Below are 20,992 nucleotides of genomic sequence, written 5' to 3' on the forward strand. Positions count from 1 at the left end.
GGATTCTTTGGATTAAAAAAGTGCTTGATAAATATAAAAAAATGATCATGGCTCTAATACTCCAGAGCCATTTTAGTGGGGTAAAGTCATCTTGAAACCAGAATGAATTTTAGTGGAATAAATGTGCTGTGTGTGCTGTTGGGTGATTCGGCGGAAAGCCGAGCGTTTCCGGAAACTGCCGAGCGGTGACGCCGAGAAGCAGCCGTAGCGACGCTTGTTGGAGTTTAGACAAGCGGAGGGAGCAAAATGGCGGACGAAGATATTACGCTTGATGGGAAACCTCTACAATCGCTCCGAGTCGCGGATTTAAAAGCCGCCCTGGAGCAGAGAAACCTCCCGAAAAGCGGGCAGAAAAACACGCTCATAAAGCGGCTGAAGGGGGTGAGTTTTGCGCCATGTTACGGACGCCTGTGTCGAGTCTGGCTAAGTTCAGCCGGAGCAGAGAGACGGAGGGGGGTTAACGTTAGAGGCCGTAACGGTGTGTGTGGGCTCCGAAGCGGGAAGACATAAACCGCCCTCGCTCGGGTTATTCCACATAAACAACACTTTTAGTTTTCGGCCGTTTGTAGCTGACAGTCAGAAGAAAATGGCCAGCGGCCGAGTTCCCACTTAACTGCTAACTAACTCGCAATGCATCGTGTTGCACACAGTTGAAGTGTGCACCTGTCAAGTCGAGGCCTAAGCCGAGAGTAAGCGAGCGAGCCGCCGCACACAGTGTACAGTACACGGCCGTGCCCGCGCTTTGTGTGCGTGTTTGTGTGTGTATTGGGGAGTTTCGGGATTGGAGGGGGGGGGGGCGCGCCTCGCTACGTAAACACACTATTTTCCGAGCTTCACCAACCAGTGATTTATTCAGTTACTGTTTTACTGTTGTTGTTGTTGTTGTTGTTTAATCAACTCTGTTGTTGTTGCAGCCCATCAGCACCCACAGGTTTTTAACATCACTGAGGTCACGAGTCATGCTTGCCTTATGCAAATGGAAACATTTTACCGGCCACCATAAATAATGTGTTTATTAATGTTTATTTTGTGCATTTAAGTGCTCCCATTTACGGCCTAGAAATGTTACTTCCCAATATAGAGAAATGGTTGCTTGAGATGCCTTTCCACACTGCCAGAAATTAAACTTAATGGTCAAAATAATTAATCCTTTATTTATTTATTGGCCTAAAACCTGTCAAATTTGCTATCACAAAATATACTGGAAGGGTGGTTGGCTGATTGTGAAAACTGTAAACATGGGGTGTACACATTGTGAGGGTTGGGTCTGAGTCAGCGCTCTTACAATTCAAGGGTTGATATTTTAATCACTGGCATAATGTCGGTTCTTTATGAGCTTAAACCTCTCTTACGCTGTTCAAACTTCCAAATCCTCAGAAAGAACAATGTGCATGTTACCTTGGCCATCATGGCTGTAGGAGGTCTCTAATAATTTATTTTTCAAAGGATAGCACACCAATAGAAGAGCAGGGCTTTTCACATTAGCTTGCATGTTATATTTTACATGAAAGAAAATGATATATCAGCACATTGCAATAATATGACTCCACTTTTTTCACTCCAAAATTAAATGGTGCTTCCACTGGCATATTTTTTCTTTAGGTGGACATTTTTGTATTTGTATTTCCAAATGAGACTGACACTGGTTTGCATACAAGAAAATAACCATTGTCTTTTCTGTTCTAGGCTTATTTAGTATTCATTTAGTGCAGTGGGTTTTGTTTTTGTGTTGAAGTCTTGTATACATGGCTTGAACTTTGTATTGTTAGATCTTCCATGCACCTCAAAGTGTATGCAACAACTGTGGCTTTAGTTTGAGCCCAGCCTGTAGACTTAGTTGCAACTATCTCACTATCTGAAATGAAACTGGAATAATAGAGTAGCAGCAGAAATAATTTTGAGATGGGCACAAGATATCAAAGTTGTCTGTATAGTACAATATCTGGTTTGCATTTATTCTCATATCTTTACTATCATGTGATATAATATAATTTACAATTTTAATCACCCCCCTACTCTTTCCTGACAGGCTCTCATGCTGGAAAACCTACAGAAGTCATCCTCCTCTCACAGTGGGCTGCAGCCCAACTCTCAGGTAAGTGGAGATTTTGAAACATGGTTTATTTTGTTTATTCTTTAACCACATATCTGATGTAATTTCTAAGTACTATTTATTGGATGTTTTATGTTTTAGATTGGGGAGGAGATGTGCCAGAATAGCTTCATAAAACAGTACCTGGCCAAGCAACAGGAGCTCCTTCGCCAGAGACTGGAGAGAGAAGCCCAGCAAGAAGAAGATGCAGATGGTATAAAATGACCCATAATGAAAAATTAGACAACAAATACGACCTCAGCTACTTGAACAACATATGGATGAATGAATATGCTAACAGATTGGAAATAGCTGCTATATTACATAAGAAATAAATGGTTCAATAAAATCCTTCATCATACACATATAACTCCATGTGACACAGATATTATTGTATTACCCAGTCACTACTGACATCCATCGCAGTGAAATACAATGTTTGTTTTTGCTTTTAGAATAATGTGTTCATAAATATCAACTCAAATAATATATTTCAAAGACAACAACTTTACATGAGATAAACTAGAAGGTGAAAGTTTAACATAAATTATCTCCTGCTTTTTGATTGAGTGAATTGAATCTTGTTTAGGATGTGTCATGCACTTTAATCCTCACTATGGTGCTGACCCTTAACCCCTGCATTGTGTCTCTCTATGACAGAAAGCCCAGCAGTGCCTGAGGAGGATGAAGAGCACTCAGAGGACAATGACAGCTCTTCTTTTGTCTCTGACAAGGTTGGTAATGACAAAATATAGCTTGTCTCTTTTATATTTGTGTGTTTGTGGTCTTATAAGAGCTGAACTGATTATTGATTTTGAATTCAAATGTCTTCACTTGTAAATACCTCAAAATCTGCATAAGTCATGTCAATATGACCAACAGCATTGCCCTATTACCTCTCAGCCCACAGTGAACAGGGCAGAGGAGAGAGGAGGAACTTCAGTGGTGAGTCATGGAATGATTGCATACAGCACTGACATGGGCCCAGGCACCACCTTACAACGAGCCACTGGACATAAGGAGGCACCTGCGCCTTCTCCTCCCCATGCTGTAGCCTCCCTGTCAGTACGTGTCTTGGGAAAGCCTGACCGCCAGGGTGTGCCTCCTGCCGTGCCCCGAGCCCAAGAGAAGGAGGGCACCGCACCAAGTGAACCAGGATCAGCTCACCCTGTTCTCCACCTCAGCCGATCTGCTGGGGTATCAACAGGAAGCAATGCCTACAAGGACAGTGATGAAGATGATGGCGATGATGAGAGTGAGGATGATGAGGATTGGGGGCCTGGGCCTGGCACGGCAAGAAGAAGCAACAGAGTTCCTCCCCAGCCGCAGCAGATGCCCCCCAGTGTCCCATCGGCAGGATCAAGATCCAAACGCAAGCTTCAACCTCCGCAGCACATCCCACCACCACAGGTACACCACACCCCCATGCAGCTGCGCCACCCCACACCTCCTCCCTCTCCACCCCCTGACCTGTTCCCCCTCCCTGACACTCCCAAGCAGAGCCCACCAGACCCAGACGACCAGGAGGGAGATGGCCCAGACCCTGCACGTGGCCCAAGAGTAGCGTCATTCCCACCTCCCATGCAGAGGCAAGACTCTGATTCAAGCTCTCGTTCCAGCAGTCCTGAGCCCCCTGTGAAGAGCAGGCCAGGAAAACTTTCCGGACCACTTTCTCTGCTCGTAAGCAAGATGGAGTCAGAGGTGGCTTTCCGTGCAATTGAGCCCATCTCATCTGCAGGGATGTCTGGAGATTCAGCTCAATCCACTGCTGGGTCTTCCACTGAATCTCCACTACAAAGATTGGAGAGAAAGCGGCAACAAGAAAACAGAGAGATGGAGGAAGAGAAGGAGAAAGGAAGAGTGAGAGCACAAGAACAGGAGAGAGAGAAGAAACACGTTGAAGAAGAGAAGGAAAAGGAGAAAAAACAGCAGGAATTAGAGCAGAAACAGTGTCAGAAAGAGGAACAAGAAAAAGAGAGAGAACAGCAGGAAGAGGAAAAGGAGGAGCAGGAGAGGAGACAGGAGATGACCATCAAAGGCAGGGTAGTTGTGACTGAGGCACAAGATTCAGGCTCCTCATCAGATTCTGACTCCAAATCAGACTCCTCTTCACGCTCATCACAATCATCCTCCTCCTCCAGGGATAAATCCTGCCTTGCCAGGCAGCCCAAGGTCAGTAATTTATCTGTAGTAGGTGTCAGTCATTCACTTGTGCATTGATTAGTACATGTAAAACATTCTGTTTATGAATATGAAAATGAATACTGAGCATATTGCGATTTGCTGTTCTTCTTCTTTTTTTTTTTTTTTGAATGATTTTACAGAAGGTAGACCAAGGACAAAAGACAGAGGAGGAAAGAAATACTAACTTGGGTAAAGAGAGGGAGAAACGACGTCTCTCAAACAGGTCAGTAACTGCCCTTAAAATACAAATAACCTAACAACAAGTTGAAGTAAGTCTCCAATATATTTATGGATGGAGCAGAAAAAATACACCAACACAGTTACTTGCATTTGCACCTAGGTTACATAAATTTGTTTTCTCTCCAATTTGTGTTACTGTGTTGTATAATATGATGTGATAAATTCAACCTCTAATGGCCCCCTTTAATACCTTGCAACAAAGATAGACCTTTCAAACAAATTATGTGATTTTCCAGGTTTCAAGTCACTCTGTAGGCCTGCATCCTTTTGGCACTGATATGCCTCCTTTCTTAAACTACATTCAATTTCTGTGATTAATTGCCTTTTTATTAAATGTCAACAATTTAAATATTAGCAGGCCTGATAAATGAATCAGCATTTTGCACGACAAACTGGAATTTCCATTTTATCATGATTACATTTACACTGGGCACTGAGAAATGTTGCTTAATCTGCTGAATAAGTATGCCGAAGTCTGTATGCCTGTCTGCATATCTCAATTCTGAGTCTAGATATTTTACTTTTGACTTATGGGCGATCTGGGCAGGAGTTATTGTCACATTTCAGGATTAAACCATGTTAAGTACAGTGATTTCATCACAAATCACCCTTAAAACTTTTCTGTGCTATTGATGATGTTGAGCTGAGGTTTTGATCAAGGTTTTGGGCATACCATGGTTGATGATGATGACATTTTTCCTGAAGACTTGCGTATTTACATTTGCGCACAGGATGTAAGACATTGCCATACTGTATGACAACAGCAGACATGCAACAACTATTTCCTAAAACTTTAACATCTGTAAGTGGCATATCAAGTGATGTAAGCCACAGTTTTTATGTGATTATATAACAGAAAGGAAAGTGTGCACATTGATATAATTTTTTTCTTCGACTTTGTAGTTTTACCTAAGGCATTTGTCTTCATGACTTTGTTGTCCATAGTTTGGAAAAATGTAATTGACAGAAAAATAGTGACTCTAAGTATTCATTCACTCATCCTCTGATGCTTATCCACTTCCGGGTTGCGGGTAGTGCTGGAGGCAATGCCAGCTAACATTGGGCGAGTCGCCAACCGAAACGTGTATGTCTTTGGACGGTTGGAGGAAACCGGAGTACCCAGAGGAAACCCACGCAAACACGGGGAGAACATGCAAACTCCTCACAGAAAGGCCCCAGGTCCGGGAATCGAACCTGAGGCAACAGCTTTAACCACTATGCTGCTGTGCTTCCCATGACAGTAATTGCCTGCTGTTTATGGCTTGTCAAACATGGACAGGCATAGAAATAGTCTGGACCCAAAAACAAAACACAGGCGTCACTCAGAGGTGACGCCATGCCTCCAAAATGTTTTCAGCAGCACTCAGATGTAAATATGCTCCATTGCTTTCCCTGTCGTGCTCTTAATTATAGCAGCTTGTCCATCTTGTCAAGTGCTGAAAGACGACCATCCATTCATACCCCCATTCATACCCCATTTATTTCTGTATTTTATCGTCGTTATTAGCAGCAGATGATTTTTGCTGCTGTATTTTTTATCATCGTTTTATTTTATTTTTTAATGCGCCACGTTTGTGGTGCTCTTATTTTGAAATCCCCTGACCGGAAGGAAGTGTATTTCCACTCCGGTTGTCTTGACGCAGGTCTCGTTAGCCAACATGGCCGCCATGCATGCATTGCATCCCTGATACCGACGCAGTGTACGGTTAATCAGCGAGAGAAACCACCGCCACCGTTTTCTTTTTTGGGGATTTCGTGGTCCCGATATCAGCCCGCTCCCGACCGGACTACACGCCAGCGGCAGACAGTTGTTTTCTTTCTTTTTGTTTTTTGTGGGTTTTGTTTTTTTTATCCCCGGGGGTTTCCTTTCAAGGCCGGCCATAATGCTGTCCGAAGGCAACAAAAACGGGTAAGAGTGGCCGGAGGGCGACCCAAGGCTTCGGGTTTCTGCTTGTACTTTAACACCACTTCACCAGAAAGCGAGGGGTAAACACGAACTTAGCCGGCCTCGGTCTGTCGTTTCCAGCCGCCACACTGACCGTACAGGCGGTGTGGAGCTGCTGGTTAGCTAGTAGCTCCACACCGCCTGTGAAATTTCATGTCATTAGTTAACATCGGCCTGCTTAGGAGCGTGTTACATGTGAGGAGGACCGGGGGTGGGGACGTGGTGGGAGTCTTTTGTTGGTTGAAGGAGCAGGGAAGATTTTTTTTTTTTTTTTTAGGGGGGATGGGGTCTCCTTCCTTTGATCTGTGCCTAAAATAGCCTTTCAATCAAGGAACATACTGATGAATAAATAATGGACTCAGATTTCATAGTGTGATGGGGAGAAGCATGTGGACAGTGATTTTTTTTTTCTTTTTTTTTTTTTTCTCCCTTCTCGCAGCTCATCTTCTCTTTGTCCTCTTGACCTCAACAATGTCTGTCATTCCAGGTAGCCAAAAGATAACTTATTTTTCTTATTTAAAAAAGTGAAATGTAGTTTTTGGAGATCCATTTTGGCCCAATTATGACCATACTGTATTGCATCTTTTTGTCTAGCCCACAAAGGACTATATTTGTATTTTTGGATTTGTGTGGCTGTAGCTGTTAATGATCTCACTGTTGTCAAGGGAGATCATTAAAGCAGACATCTGTTAGCTGTACAGTCAGTGTGAATGAGCCCTTATGGTGTGATATAATTTTCCCAGCTGGCATCAGCACTTGCACTCTCCTTCCCTGGGAGCTGACTAAATGTGTGATTTGATCGGTGACAATGTTCACCAGTCCAGATTGTTGATTAGGACATAATTTGAGTAATTCAGTTGAGATGTAATGAATGAGAACTGGTTTTGAAAAGTCTAACATTTATACTAAGATGCATTATACACCTTTTAATGATGTTCATCAAGTTGCAGCTGCACTTCAAAGGTCTTCCTCATTCTAACCCAGTCATATGAATGCAAAGCTGTTTGAAATGCAGAACAACAGTGCTTCAAGGCTGTTATTTGAGAAGAAAAAGGCCAGTGATCATTACATCACATTCGCCCGGCCTTTCCTCCTTTTCTGATCCCAAGGGTTTATATTTCGAGTTGACATCTGGCTCCCTTTATGGCCCATGCAGGTGTGTCCCTTGCCCTGCCAACGAGCCACACATGCACTCTGACATGCACACCTAGGACAAATGAGGAGCAATGGTATGGTGTGGAGGAGGGAAGAATCCTGTCCCTCTGCATACACTTGTGCCAGTGACTAATATTTAGAGGAGGTGGTTGAATGGGCTCTCCCAACACTGTGGGTAGATTTCAGTAGTTCTGAAATTAACATTACTTGTTCGCTTGAAACTTTGCCAGTAGCAGTGTTGCATATCACAGAGAAAAAGAAAAGCTAACCTTTTGCAGTCCCAGCTGGCCCTCTGGGATTATTTGTCTAATAGTTAGTAAGACAGAGATAATTTTATACTTTTGATCAATCTGAAAAGTCCACAATGTAGGGAATGACATTTTTGTATGACAAAAGCAACAGTGCATCACCTGGTTAAAGATGTAACTGTGATTACTTTTCAGTGAAGGTGATTTGAGTCAGAATTAATTCTCCCCGGGGTCACTTACAATATTAATCTTGGAGGTTAGTGCTGAACCTGTGACTCACAGTAAATCAAAATAAGATTCGGTTTGCAGCTATTGTGATAAAGGACTAATCAGGTGCTGCAAGTTCTGCTTTTCTTGGTGGTAAAATATGATTAAATTAATGCTTTTGGGTTTTTACTGTTGAATAGACAAACTGGTCATTTGAAGACATCACCTTGGATGTTAGGAAAATTATTGTTAAATGGAGTCTTTGCATTGTCTGGGTGGTAAACTGACTTTATTGCTTTTCGAAAATAACCGCGTTGCTGGATTAATATGCAAGAACTAATGTAAAAGTCAAAAATGTTCTTTTTAAAGTACTTTTCAACAATTTTTGATTAATGAATTATTTACAGAGTTCTGTGAACTGCAATGCAAAGAGCCATGAAGTAAATCAAACAATAGAGGGGAATATGCACTGCAATGGAGAGAAGGATGCTAAAGGATGTGATCCTCCCACCTGCAGGGTGCTGCTTTAGTGCCTGTGCCATCACATGGAGGCAGCGGAGGATGCTTTTGATAATGCTGGCAGGGGATTTTTGAAGGGGGAACTAAAAATACTGTATAATAATGATATTTATTTTGTTTTTGCTTTATTGTAGACAACAGCTATTCAAAAGAAAAACAAAAAACACATTTGGCTGCTTGACTTAGAGCTTTCATTGGCTTGATTAGAGTTAGATGTTTTAATTGTTTATATATATATATTTTTTTTAATAATGTCCCAGCATGGATCAGATGAGCACCATGTACCATGCGTGGGCGATGAATTAGTTTGAGGAGTGTTTGTGACCCTGGGTGTCGGTTAGCTGGTGAGTTATTTATAGTAGGAGTGACCCAGATCATTGCCCTCCAGCACCCTTCCTCTGACTCCTCCAGTGTTTTTGTCTGTCTTGTCCAAGACATTGTTTTTTTTTTTTTTTTTTTTCTCTCACACTGACCTTCACTTGGCCCGGTCTTAAGAGCCGAGCATCAACACAGAAAAGCAGCGAATCGTCGCACCGTGTAAGCTATGAGGATTCGCTGCTTTTTGCATCAGCTCTACCTTCAATATCTCAAGTTGTGAAACACGTAGAACAGCACTGCTTTATGATGACAAATTGATCTATCGGCATCAACTTGAATTTTTTCACTAACCCAGCAGACAGGTTTGACATTTTCATTGATCCAGCATCCATAGTTGTAAGTATTTACTTAATTTTCATTAATCCAAGGTTATGCAATACCAAATCACATTAAAAGTATGCTTTATAGATCTGTTAGGTGGTGGAAGTATACATGCAAGGGAGCCTCATCGTCATGGTGACTGAGTGGATAATTGATCCTTATTAGTTACTTGAAAAATTTGCATCGCTAATAAATTATATGTCCCCGATATTGATTCAGCACTCACATTTGATTCCTCAATCAGCTGTCTCTTATCCCTGTAGGGAGGTGTCGGAGCCAAGCGCAGCAGCCGTGACAGAGGTTGAACCAGACTCTGAGAGCTCCATGGCCCAGCAGCCGGCCTCCGGGGCTGAGCCTGAGAACAATGAGAACCGCCTGGAGGAGGTAAGGTCACTGAGAGGGTGGGGGTGCCCGGATCTTTGCTTTGTTTCCCACTAACCTGTATTCTCATTCACATATAAGCATGTGTAGTTGGCAGCGGTACTTAAGAGGGTCACTCAAAGCCAACACAACCCCAATTTTCAAAAATCACTAATGCCACCTGTGGAGATTTTATCTTTTTGATTCTGACTTTGGGCAGTGTTTGCAAGTTTTTACCATCTTAAATGCTGACAGAAACATTCATGTTTTTGCAGTTGATCATAGGACGACTAACATGGGGTTGAGTTGGATTTGGGTCCTGAGGTAGATAGGAATGAACTAATTCTTTCATCTGTATTTTATGCAACTAATATTTTATAACAACCTTGTTCGAGTAGATGATCTCTGACACATGTCCATTGTCTGGCTGGGCTTTTTAGATGGGTGTTAAGTGCTGCTTGAATGCAAAAAGTACATTAAATTAGATCTATGCTACAGAGGGTGTGTGCTCTTCATATCACTGTTCTGTTCTGTGTGTTAGGCAGAGAGAGGAAGTGAAAACATTAAACCTCAGGGCCCTAACACACCAAGTCAATTATCTATCACTGTTTATCGTCTGTGGTTGACTACAGCCCTCAGCTTTTATGGTGCATTCTGCTATATTGGCTAAATTGAGCCCTTTTCGACAGCAGTTCAAATAATTGAGAATGTTAAAACTGGTGGAAGACGCATTTGATGAGAGGGAGCTCTTTAATGGTTGTTCATTTTGGTGATTTCACCACTTTTGGTCCACTTTCAGTTTATTTTTGTTCTGCTGCTTTTATTCCTGACACAATCATCTTTCCACTCTACTAAAGGGACACTCCTCTGATAGCAAACACTCAGTCTGCCTCTCTTCATGCTCACAGTCTGTTAAGGTCTCAAGAGTCAACGTAAAATTAAAAAAAAGCTCAGTATTTCACATTATTCCAGTCACATGTATTTTCCATACTTTACATGAATAAATGAAAAACATTGTCACATTTACAACCAAAAAGTGCAGTAGGGCGCTTAGGTCAGATAAAGTCCTGACGAGCTAAATCCCAGATGAAGACCAGCATAAGGTTCATTGCCTTACATGTCCCTACCAAGCGTACCTTAATTATATTTACTCGTGAGCTTCTGTTCTGTGGAGGTATTTTATTATCAGCATGTGCTTTGTTTCCACTCTGTGTTTGTAATTTTTTTTTTCCCCTTCTTAGGTTTGTATGAGTAATGGACCCTGACAGTGTGTGTAGAGATGCATCAGGGCTTATTTCTGCTGTTTCTTTCACCCTGTTTTCATTCTCCCTGCTCTTCTGTCACGCTGCCTCTCTCTGTTTTATTCAGTGTCTCTCTTCCCCTCTTTGTCCCCTGACTTTACATCTTTTGCCTTTGTATCCCATCATGAACGCTTCACTCTCACTATATATATTTATGGTGTGATTGCTGTTTAAAACCCCATTGATTGCTTTGTTATGAAGGTTCCCATGCCTCTTCCATTGCCCCTAATGGTACCTGCTGCGTACTACTACTACCACCACCACCACCACCACCACCAACACCTCCTCCACTCCTCCTCCTACTCCTCCTACAACTCCTGTCCCGCTATGCCCAAGTGCGTCGTTGGTACCTGAATTAGGCACAGAGTCTGGAACCACATGGCACTGAGTAAAACCTGAGCCTGCAAGGCCTCCCCTGTAGCCCTCCAGTGGTGCGCTGAGCCAGCAGGGACTGGATCTTGCATCAGACCACCACCGACAGCAGTGGCAGCCATGGTAACTGCAGCAGGATACAGTTGTCATGGCAACCCAGCCTCAGGGGCTAGAAGCCTACTTGCTGATCTGAACCGAACTGGACTGGACTGTACTGCACTTGGGTGGTGGTGATGCATGATGGACTAAGGGAAGGGGAGTGTGTTTAAAGCTCCACATCACCTCCACCTCTCCCTACGTCTCCCATCTGCCATTTTGTGGACATGTACGTTCTCCAAGTGTCATCCCCTGACATACACATCTCTGTGCTCCAAGAGACAAATGCAACTCAGAGAAAAGATGAAACTCTCAGCTCTTCAGTTTCATTTTTACCTCTGCCTCCAGTCCCATGCTGCCCTCTGCTTGTAGAGGGGAGAATTGACACACGACTTAAGCATGAAGGAACATGTTGATGGAGCAACTGAAATAATGTGCTTGGAAGAGACATTTGTGGGACTTCTAAGGAAATGTGTGGCCGTGATATAGTGTTTTGGGCCTATAATTTGAAAAACTGTTGTTGGTTGAGCTTGTAAGGCTAACAGTCATTCTCTGCCTCAACAAGCTAACCAAACTTTTGGTATGGACTCCTGTTGTTCGACTTGCGCAAGCAAAATCCTCAAATACTTGACTATGCAAGTAAACTGTCATCTGCTCAGTGGCATTGTCATAAGAGAACTGTTTCCTGGGACGCTGCACCAGCTCCACTGAACAAGAGACTTTGAAAGGACACAATGCCAAATAAAATTAATCAGGCATACATTATGGACTGTGGATATTTGTGGGTTCACCGTCGACATTGATCATCGACACCTGGGCCATTAAAGCTGGATGTGTTAACAAATCATTGCCTCTCCTCCCCCTGAAGCCACACTGTCAGTGAGCTCAAATGTGGCTCAGTGGATTCACCAGGATCTCCAGATATGCTGCTGTTGCTTCTGCTGCTGCTGAGGACCTTGCAGATGGATAACTGCAGATGCTGTTGTTTATTTATTTATTTAGAAATCCATCTCTTCACTACACCCATGACTTGGGCCTTGCATTGCAAAAGACTTCATGTGCGTGTAGAGGCATTCATACCAGCAATGCCATAAGCCTTCGCATTTTGACTACATCACTGGATTGTAATTTCACAAAGGGATATGCTCCTGGATTGTTTTCCACCTTTACTCCCATTAACAGACTTAGGACAGACCATACTCCTGTGCTGCTAACTGGCAAAACAAGCCCAAGAATTGTTGAACAATCAGTTTGGCGAGCACAAATCCCATCAATTTATTAAAACAGGAACTCAGATCTCTTGGACCACCAATGAACACTTCACAGGACATCTTGCTTCATTTTGACATTTCAGAGACATCCAAATGTCAAAGACCTTGAGGACTGTATTTTGGAGAATATGGACACCTTTTCCAGTTAAAGACAATAAATCAAGCCAAAGGAATTTTGTCACTCATCACATGTGCCTCGCAGATCATGGACTCTAACAAACTACACCTCACCCCGGCCTGTGTCTGAATCAATCTCAACAAAGTTTGAAACAACTGGCTTCCTAAAAGACTGAAATGTGACTCTGATCAGCAGTCAATCGGGAAAAGTTCTTCCCAGCCCCATTCAAGAAAAAAGTCCAATCCAGTGATAAGTTCCTGCCTGATGGCTCATCTGCACACTCAAATCGAGCCCTGCCCTCCCTCCTCTGCCTTCTCAGATTGGATCCTTGTTGCCTAGATACAGTACACACTGTCGTGCGGTTGGGCCATAGTCGAGCCAGTAAGGAATCAGGTGTCAAATGGTACCAGGAAATGACCTGTCATTATTCCTCATTTTAAATTGTATAAAAATTTTAATCATTAACTGTAAAAAGATAAAATCTTTCCTCATGATCTTTTTTGTATATAAAAGGGGTGGATTATATTCCTCTTTGTAATTTAGTGGCAAATTTTGTCTGTCACTTGAACTGCAGTAGTAATTTTAGAAGTTCAGAATGATCAACATTGACCACAGTGTGGATCCACAAGTTGTCTGTTAAATCCAGTCAATTTGAACTGCAGTATATATGATCCTGCTGAGTCTTCAACACTCAGTTCTCCACCTCTGCATCACAGAACTCCACAAGACATTGGATTTTACTGCACGTCATAATGTTAATGTTGAATGAACACAATGACAACGTGAACACCATGCCGCTATAATGCTGCAGCCATTCAGGGATGACATGGTCCTATCGCACAATTGGCAAGATGAATGCCCCATTTGGGTGGCAATTAATATACAATAAAAGTCATTGTTCTGGATCACATAGTTTTTGGGGGGGGGGGGGGGGGGGGGTACAGGGCCAGGTTCTGAAAAAGTCGACATTATTCACCCAAAGTGGTTTTAGTATGATTTTTTTATTATGCAGTAGTTATTTGGCACTAATTTAAATGTTTTTTCTTAATGGTAGGTAATTGGGATGTAAATTTTTGTTTTGTAGGGGGAAAAGCTACAGCTGTAAAGTATACTAACATAGGGATCAGAGAAAATGATCAGTCTTGTAAAGTAGAAGGATTAGTTCAAATATGCTGACAGTCTTTGTTAGTCTTCTTTCCCCTTTTATTCTCAGAGTACTCTGATGGATACCATCTTGTAATATCACACCATGTTAAGATGTGATCCAGTTTCGAGCTTCACGCAGGCCCACTCATGCTGTAATGCACATCATGTACTTACTTTGTCGTCTAGAGTCAGCTTCACACACTAACAGCAGGGGAGAAACGTAATAATTTATCTCAGTGTCTTTGAGCAGAGGTGGATGGCAGAAATGTGTCTGGAGTCTCTGTATCGACCAAAGAATACTCTTCTTTAAGTAGTACAACGGAGCCTCCAGGCTTCTATTACTTAATCCCCCTTCCCTGCCCCCCTCCTCCACCGTCCTGTTTCACCTCCTCTCTGTTGATGCCTGTTTAGGTTTGGACTCCTGGTTCTCATATTGCCCCACACCCCTGGGGTTTCTGTATGTTCTCTTTCTGTCTCTCTCCCCTTCCAGAGCACCACTCCTAAGGCTTTTGCTGCTCGCAAGATATCCCTGACCAGTGAGTATACCACTTAAATGTTCTTCGACTCCTGGATCTCTCATCCTACATGAGGACTTGGAAAAGAAAAAGAGGAAAAACCGAAAATGCACTGCCCCTAGTATTTTTCTAAACCCCTGATCAGAATATAGTTTTCCCATTGTGAATTAATCTCTGGAAACATGAAAGCCTATGACTTTCATGCCAGGTGTATAGGCGTTCAATTTAGAGCTGCATTGGTGTTGTCTGCATTACCTCCAGAAATAGACTTAATTTTTACTTTTGGATTAAAGTTGCTTTGTCTTTTTTTTTTCTAAGTGTGTTAATATATTTAAGATGTCTCCCTCTGGCCTATAACAAATGTCTGTCTGGAATTTAAAATCTGACAGAAATGTCATTGTGAGTAGGAGCCAAACTTGCGCACTTGGTGAGTAATAGGTCTCAGTGTAAAACTGCAATAAATTAATAGTTGACTCCTCAGTCAGAGAAGATATGTAAATGAATCCATACTTGTTATGGTTGATAAATCAGAATAACACCAATGTTATTCTTTTACAACAAAGTGCTCTTGTGGTATTGTGAAACATTTTCATTCATCTCCAGTGAATGTGCTGTTTTATTAACACAGACATTTACTTTATTTCCTACTGTCTGACACAGTGCACCAAAGACCCTATTCATGCATGTGGCCTTAGTCCCAAGTGCTCTTTATCAACAATTATCTGCATCTTGTGTTGTACCCAGAGCATTCATAATGAGATTAGAAAAGCTAAACAGGCATGTAACAAATTGTTAAATATAATTTTATTGGAGAAATTGCTGAAATTATTCAATGTCTCAATTCCTTTTGTAAGCTAAACTCACTTTCACTCTTCTCTCTCTTCTCAATGATGAACTCCATTTTTCTTACTCCTGCAGGCAGTAAGACTTCTCTAGCCCCCACAGATGGAGGAGCGGCAGAGCCTGAAATGGGAACTGCAGCAGGGAGGAAGAGGCGGTGGGGTTCCAGCACAGCAGTCACTGCTAAGAAACCATCCATCAGCATCACCACCGACTCACTGAAGGTACTGACGGCATAATCACAATGGGAAAACATATTACATCATTTATTTTATCTGTGACAGTATTTTTCTGCAGATGGACAAGCACTCAATTCCTCAAAATGCTTCAGTTTGGAAATTTTCTCTTAACATATACCCAGAGTTCAGTTAAAGACTCAAGAGTGAACTCTGCCCGCTTTCCCCGTTTTCTTTTCCTCCAATCTCCATCCTGCAGTCTTTGATCCCTGACATTAAAGTAAACCAAGAGGCAGTGGTGGAGCTTCACCCAGAGGAGCTGCAACTGTCAGGGGACGAGGAAAGCATGGACACCAACCATGGCGACCAGGACAAAGGCCTCAAGATCCGGCGCACCGTCACACAGGTAAATGTTTTAAGTCCAGTGAAGATAGTTTTTTTTTTTGTTTGTTTTTTTTTTTTAAGAACAACAGAAAGAATGAAGCTGTGGTTCCTGTTTGGACGCTCTACTGACATTAGTCTAATTTGAAGAACAGCTAGTCTTGTGATACAGCTTTCCCTAATTCTTTCTGTGTGTTTTAAGCAGTCACAGGGATTCTTAGTAAATCTCTGCCTGTAATTTCTCTTCAGGTCGTTCCTGGTGACAGTCAGGAAAATGGCCAGACAAATGAAGAGGAAGAGGTGGAGAAAATGGAGAAAGAAAAACAACGCAGGACTTCCAGAGACAAAAGGAAGAACAGCCTCTCTGAGGAAACTGTGGAAACGCAGACATCCATCAAGCTTGAACCAGAGCCAATGAAAGGTAGTGCCCTGCTGAGAAGTTTGTGGTATTTTAATTGCTGCCCATCATTTGGTACAAATCTTTTTTTCTGCCTATCTTTTATCCTTTAGCTTTCGCTCTGTTGTTGATGCACATTCTTGTGTTTTCGTGCTTCTCACCTTCTTCCTCAACCTTCCCTCAGTCACCCCCAGCGACAGTCTGGTGCGTCGCTCCATCAGTCAGCAGAAGTCTGGCGTGTCCGTCACCATTGATGACCCGATCCGCACAACCAGGCAGCCTTCACCACCTCGTGGCAAAGTCTCAAATATCATCCATGTGACCAACCTGGTGGGTTTGTTCTTTTTGAGAATGATTCAAACACAATATACTGTGTTAGTGTTGTAATGTTCTGTTTTTTTGGGGGATGATGCTTGGACAGAAAAATCTTGCATTACCAAAGACATCATACATAGTTTTCATGAATTAGATATCTTGTGTTGATGCCATTGGAAACCACATCACCATCATACCCATAATTAGAGCCAGGGACACTCACCCAGGTATTATAACTGTAGTCAAGCATCACCTTCAGTTGGGGGAGCAGTGCATGACTCAACAGACTATGACAAGACAAGACATTACACATTTAATGACTAGCATTTGCAGAGTTTTTTTTTTTTTTTTTAAACTTGTGCCATAGACAAAACTTACAGTAGCGCATGAAAGATGACTGGATTTCTAAGGATACCCAACAATGTCTGAAGAATAGGATGTGTTGTATTAAATTAAGACATAATCCAATCAATACTAACAATGTAAAGTTATGGTGTGAGACTAATTGTTAAACAGAAAACAAAATGCAGTGGCAGTGTAGATGGAAGTCAAAAGTAGAAATTGCTCTGTTTTTTTTTTTTTTTTTTGTTGTTGAGATGAAAACATGAAGTTTGGCCTGAGGGTGGTACCGCTGGAAACACCACGTTGTTACCTAAATTAAAAGGACTTATCCTCTGAGCTGTGAGCACATGTCTGGGTCTGATTTACTGTAGCATTATTCCACATAAAAAGGACAGGATTTGGTCGTCAATATCACGTTAGTGTTGAATGAGTAGAATTAAGAGCCTGTTGGTGCTGCAAGATATGTCAGGAGAGTAGCAGTAATTAATGCTTCTCCACTTAGTTCATGGCAGTAGATTCAGTGGTTGTAATCAGTTACACATAGATAAATAAGTATTGTTCATAGAGACGCAGCCATGGGTTGAGCCTCTTTCTGCTGGCAGCTCTTCTGGTCTTTGGTATTTCACAGCTTCACCCAGATTAAAACTGGAGCCAACTTCAGATTTGAAATGAAAAGCTTTTCACACATTTGAAACAACTCTGTGGTCATGTCTGTATCAGAAAGAGAAGCTCTGACTCTAATACCTGACTGTCTTTTCTTATCCCAAAGGTACGACCCTTCACTCTGGGCCAGCTGAAAGAGCTGCTGAACCGTACAGGCACAGTGATCGAAGAAGGATTCTGGATTGACAAGATCAAATCTCACTGCTATGTCACAGTGAGTACCAGTAAATTGACTACTTTAAAGTGTGCTGTGATTATGTTCGCACATGACCCAGCTGCCAAAACTGTAATTTATTTTAGGAATGTTGTTCTTTGATCAAACTGCACAGCCATGATGGTGTGATGATGGATAGAAAAGGCTCAATCCTGGAAAAGCGCTCTAGAAAAGACAGATCATGTGTAAGAAATGTGATGCAGTACAAACTCTTTGAAGGAAGAAATGTTTGAGTTCAGAACATGTCTGTTTAATAGTCTTCACCTCTGTGTTTGCCTCCTTCTGGCTCCATCTTGACCTTCCCCAAGCCATTCTTTACAGTATGTGTTGGTTAAAGTGTGATTACCCTTTTCAGTCTGATAGCCTCTTTCATCTCTTTCTGTCATCATAGTACACTACAACTGAAGAGGCAGTCGCCACCAGAACCGCCATCCACGGGGTCAAATGGCCTCTCAGCAATCCCAAGGTCCTCAGCGCTGACTTCTGTGAGCAGGATGAGGTATTGAACGCAGCAAATGCCAAAATTAACTTTTTTTTTTTTTTTAGCTTTCAACACATACTTCATGGAACATAAATTAAGTAACTTCTGTTACTGAGTACTGAGATTAAAGAGAACATTCATCAGTTGCAGTATAAAACTAATCCTTTTCACTTGTTGGTTACTGGAAGAGCTAAATAAGTTTACTCCTCAGGTTACATCATGAAAGCATGGGTATTTTGATAGAAGGAAGGCTCTATAGACATAATACAAAATATAGCTGAGTATGTGTACTCTTCTGTTCCACTGCTCTATAGGTTTTTGTGGAACGTCAAATTTTAAATTAAAACAAGTAGGACATGTAGGTCATCCTCCCGTTTTCTTTTCTGTTTAAACTGGGAAAGTATTTCAGTCCAATATCTTAAATTTTCTCCACACAATCCAACATAAACATCCCTGACTCTTATCTTTTTATTTCGATCCTTTTTCTACAGCTGGACTTTCACAAAGGCATCATAAAGCCAGAAAGGGAGGAAGAACAAGTTGCCCAACCGGCTGCTCCTCAAAACCGGCTGCCCCCTCTGATGCCTGAGCGAGACAGGGAGAGAGAAAGAGACCGCGACAGAGACAGGGAGCGTGAACGAGACCGGGAACGGGATCGAGGTGTGGGAGGAGTCCGGGACCTGTGGGCAGAACGGGAGAAGGAGATGGAGCGCCGGGAGCGGGCCCGTGGTGAACGGGAATGGGACCGGGATAAGGTTCGGGAGTTTGCAAGACCAGGAGAGGACGGACGACGATCCCGATCCAGAGATAGAGAGCGGAGGAGGAGGGAAAGGGCGAAGAGCAAGGAGAGAAAGACAGATAAGAAAGGTAAGAGAACAAGGAGAAAACCTGAGGGCGGGAGGAATGAAGTCTGATTTATCTATTACAGTAAATTGACCCCCCTTTGTTTTGTCGCTGACAGAGAAGGGAGACGAGCCTCCTGCCAAACTTCTAGATGACTTGTTCCTTAAGACCAAAGCGGCTCCATGTATATACTGGCTTCCCCTCACTGAGGAGCAGGTTGGTCCTTCACACAGTTTCTTTTTCTACTAGTCTGACTTTTGGGTGATGCTTCACTTGCAATCTGCAACCTCACTGTGCCTTGTGTCTACCAGGCGGTGCAAAGGCTTTTAGACCGCACAGAGCGGCAAAAGGAGCGTGAGCGAAGGCGCAAGGAACAACAAGAGGAGGAGGAGAAGAAGCGGGAGGAAGAGAAAAAAGAGAGGCTGAAGGTCCGAGAGAAAGATGTCGCCATAGTAGCGAGCGGCGGCGGCAGCAGCGGTGGTGCTGCAGCCGGGCGGGGAGCTCATGGAGACAGAGAGAGGGACCGTGGCCGAGACAGGGAGGGCGACAAGAAGAGGGACAGCGGTCACCGGTCCAGACGACCCTCAGCGGGAGCTGGCAGTGGACGGCGGTCACGTAGCCGTAGCAACCCCAGGGACAGACGCCGTTGAGGAGTGAGTGCCTGCAGGGAAAGCTGGAGGGAGGGAGGGAGGGAAGCAGCGTAGGAGAGCACACAGCAGACAGGAAGTCTTGGAGGGGTGGGGGGGTGTTCCACTCAGATTTAGGACTTGTCTGCTCCTCACTACCTGCCCCGCCGCGCTTCAATTCGTCCACTTTGATGCCACCGTTGTCTTCCACACACTTCTGCCATTTTCCCACCTCCTTTATGTCAGTCTGCACAAAAAATGTTGATTACATTTTCTGTTTGTAGTAAAATAACAGTTCATCTAGTTTCCTTTTCCATCTTCCATCAGTAAAATTCAGCCTCCCCCCTGCCCCCAGTAGAGAGCAGCGTTCCTCCTTGTCTGTGCGTAGTGTTGTTAATTATCCTCTGTTGAAGAAAAGAAGCAGGGAGGGCGGTGGTTTTTTGGCTCAACTCAGCATTTTGTCCCACTGAGGTTTGGGAGCCTGCCTCTTTATTTTAGTCCTGTGGGTGCACAGTTCCTTCCTCCTCAGCCCTGTAATAAAACCGGTCCAAAATAGATCCCTGACCTTCAAATATTTTTTTGGATCAGTTTTAGTGCTCCAATCTACAGCACTAAGATTTTTTTTTTTTTTTTTTTTTTTTTTTTACATATATATTTTGACTAGATTCATGGGCTGTCAAGTTGTTTTTCTTGTGTTCAAGTTTTAAGGATCATGTTTATTTTTTCTGCCTTGGAGGCTTGTTGTGTGTTCAGCAGGTGATGTTTGAGTGATGACCTTCATTTCCCACAAAGGTACAACTGGTACTGAAGTCTCAACACTGTAACTGAAGAAAGTGCGACAGTGAGAGATGAGGAATTCTATGTTGTGGTGACACAGGAGACGTAAGATGATATGATCTATTCTGTAACAAACTTAGGAAGCTGACATCTGTGCTGAAGTCACCAGTTGAAAATCTCCCTGTGCCCCTTCAATGATATATATTTAAGGAGATAAAAGTTTATCTTCTAATAGAGTAATGGTTACAATTTTAATCTTTTTAATTTTGTTTTTAGTTTTAAACTGTTTCTGTTGCTTTTTCTTCTCCTGCAAGTGCTGAATGTAACGAGAATTTAAAAAAATGAATAAATTTAAATTGGTTATCAGCCTAGCTGCCTGGATTTTTATTTTTTTTTTCTCATTTCAGATATTGCAAAGGAAAATCTAAACGACTTCAAACTTTCTTATACTGAACATGCAGCAAACTGG

At 42.7% G+C, this 20,992-nt stretch overlaps 1 protein-coding gene across 4 annotated transcripts; it reads left to right on the top strand.

Moving 5' to 3' along the window:
• The first annotated feature begins 217 nt into the window (after positions 1–217).
• acin1b (apoptotic chromatin condensation inducer 1b) lies at positions 218–20,894 on the top strand. 4 transcript variants are annotated; one of them, XM_029526156.1, is made up of 18 exons: positions 218–381; positions 2,030–2,095; positions 2,195–2,306; positions 2,753–2,826; positions 2,975–3,502; positions 3,590–4,264; positions 4,417–4,499; positions 9,553–9,673; positions 14,444–14,489; positions 15,387–15,532; positions 15,744–15,890; positions 16,115–16,286; positions 16,447–16,592; positions 17,689–17,796; positions 18,188–18,295; positions 18,769–19,144; positions 19,239–19,336; positions 19,432–20,894. In XM_029526156.1, exons 1-18 carry the CDS (start codon positions 247–249, stop codon positions 19,768–19,770), a joined length of 3,480 nt encoding a protein of 1,159 aa, XP_029382016.1. In that variant the 5' UTR covers positions 218–246; the 3' UTR covers positions 19,771–20,894. The 4 variants fall into 4 exon arrangements, with proteins under 4 accessions (XP_029382016.1, XP_029382017.1, XP_029382014.1 ...); XM_029526157.1 differs by having other exon boundaries at positions 3,593–4,264; XM_029526154.1 differs by having other exon boundaries at positions 2,975–4,264.
• The last annotated feature ends 98 nt before the right edge of the window (positions 20,895–20,992 follow it).

Source organism: Echeneis naucrates, chromosome 18 (genome assembly GCF_900963305.1).
Source record: "Echeneis naucrates chromosome 18, fEcheNa1.1, whole genome shotgun sequence".
In the NCBI taxonomy this organism is placed as follows: domain Eukaryota; kingdom Metazoa; phylum Chordata; class Actinopteri; order Carangiformes; family Echeneidae; genus Echeneis; species Echeneis naucrates.

Excerpts from the sequence above, each read along its gene's own strand:
- acin1b (XM_029526154.1), top strand. The coding sequence starts at position 247 with ATGGCGGACGAAGATATTACGCTTGATGGGAAACCTCTACAATCGCTC. Across the intron at positions 16,287-16,446 it reads TGAACCAGAGCCAATGAAAG|TCACCCCCAGCGACAGTCTG; the intron begins GTAGTGCCCTGC and ends ACCTTCCCTCAG. Across the intron at positions 16,593-17,688 it reads TCATCCATGTGACCAACCTG|GTACGACCCTTCACTCTGGG; the intron begins GTGGGTTTGTTC and ends CTTATCCCAAAG.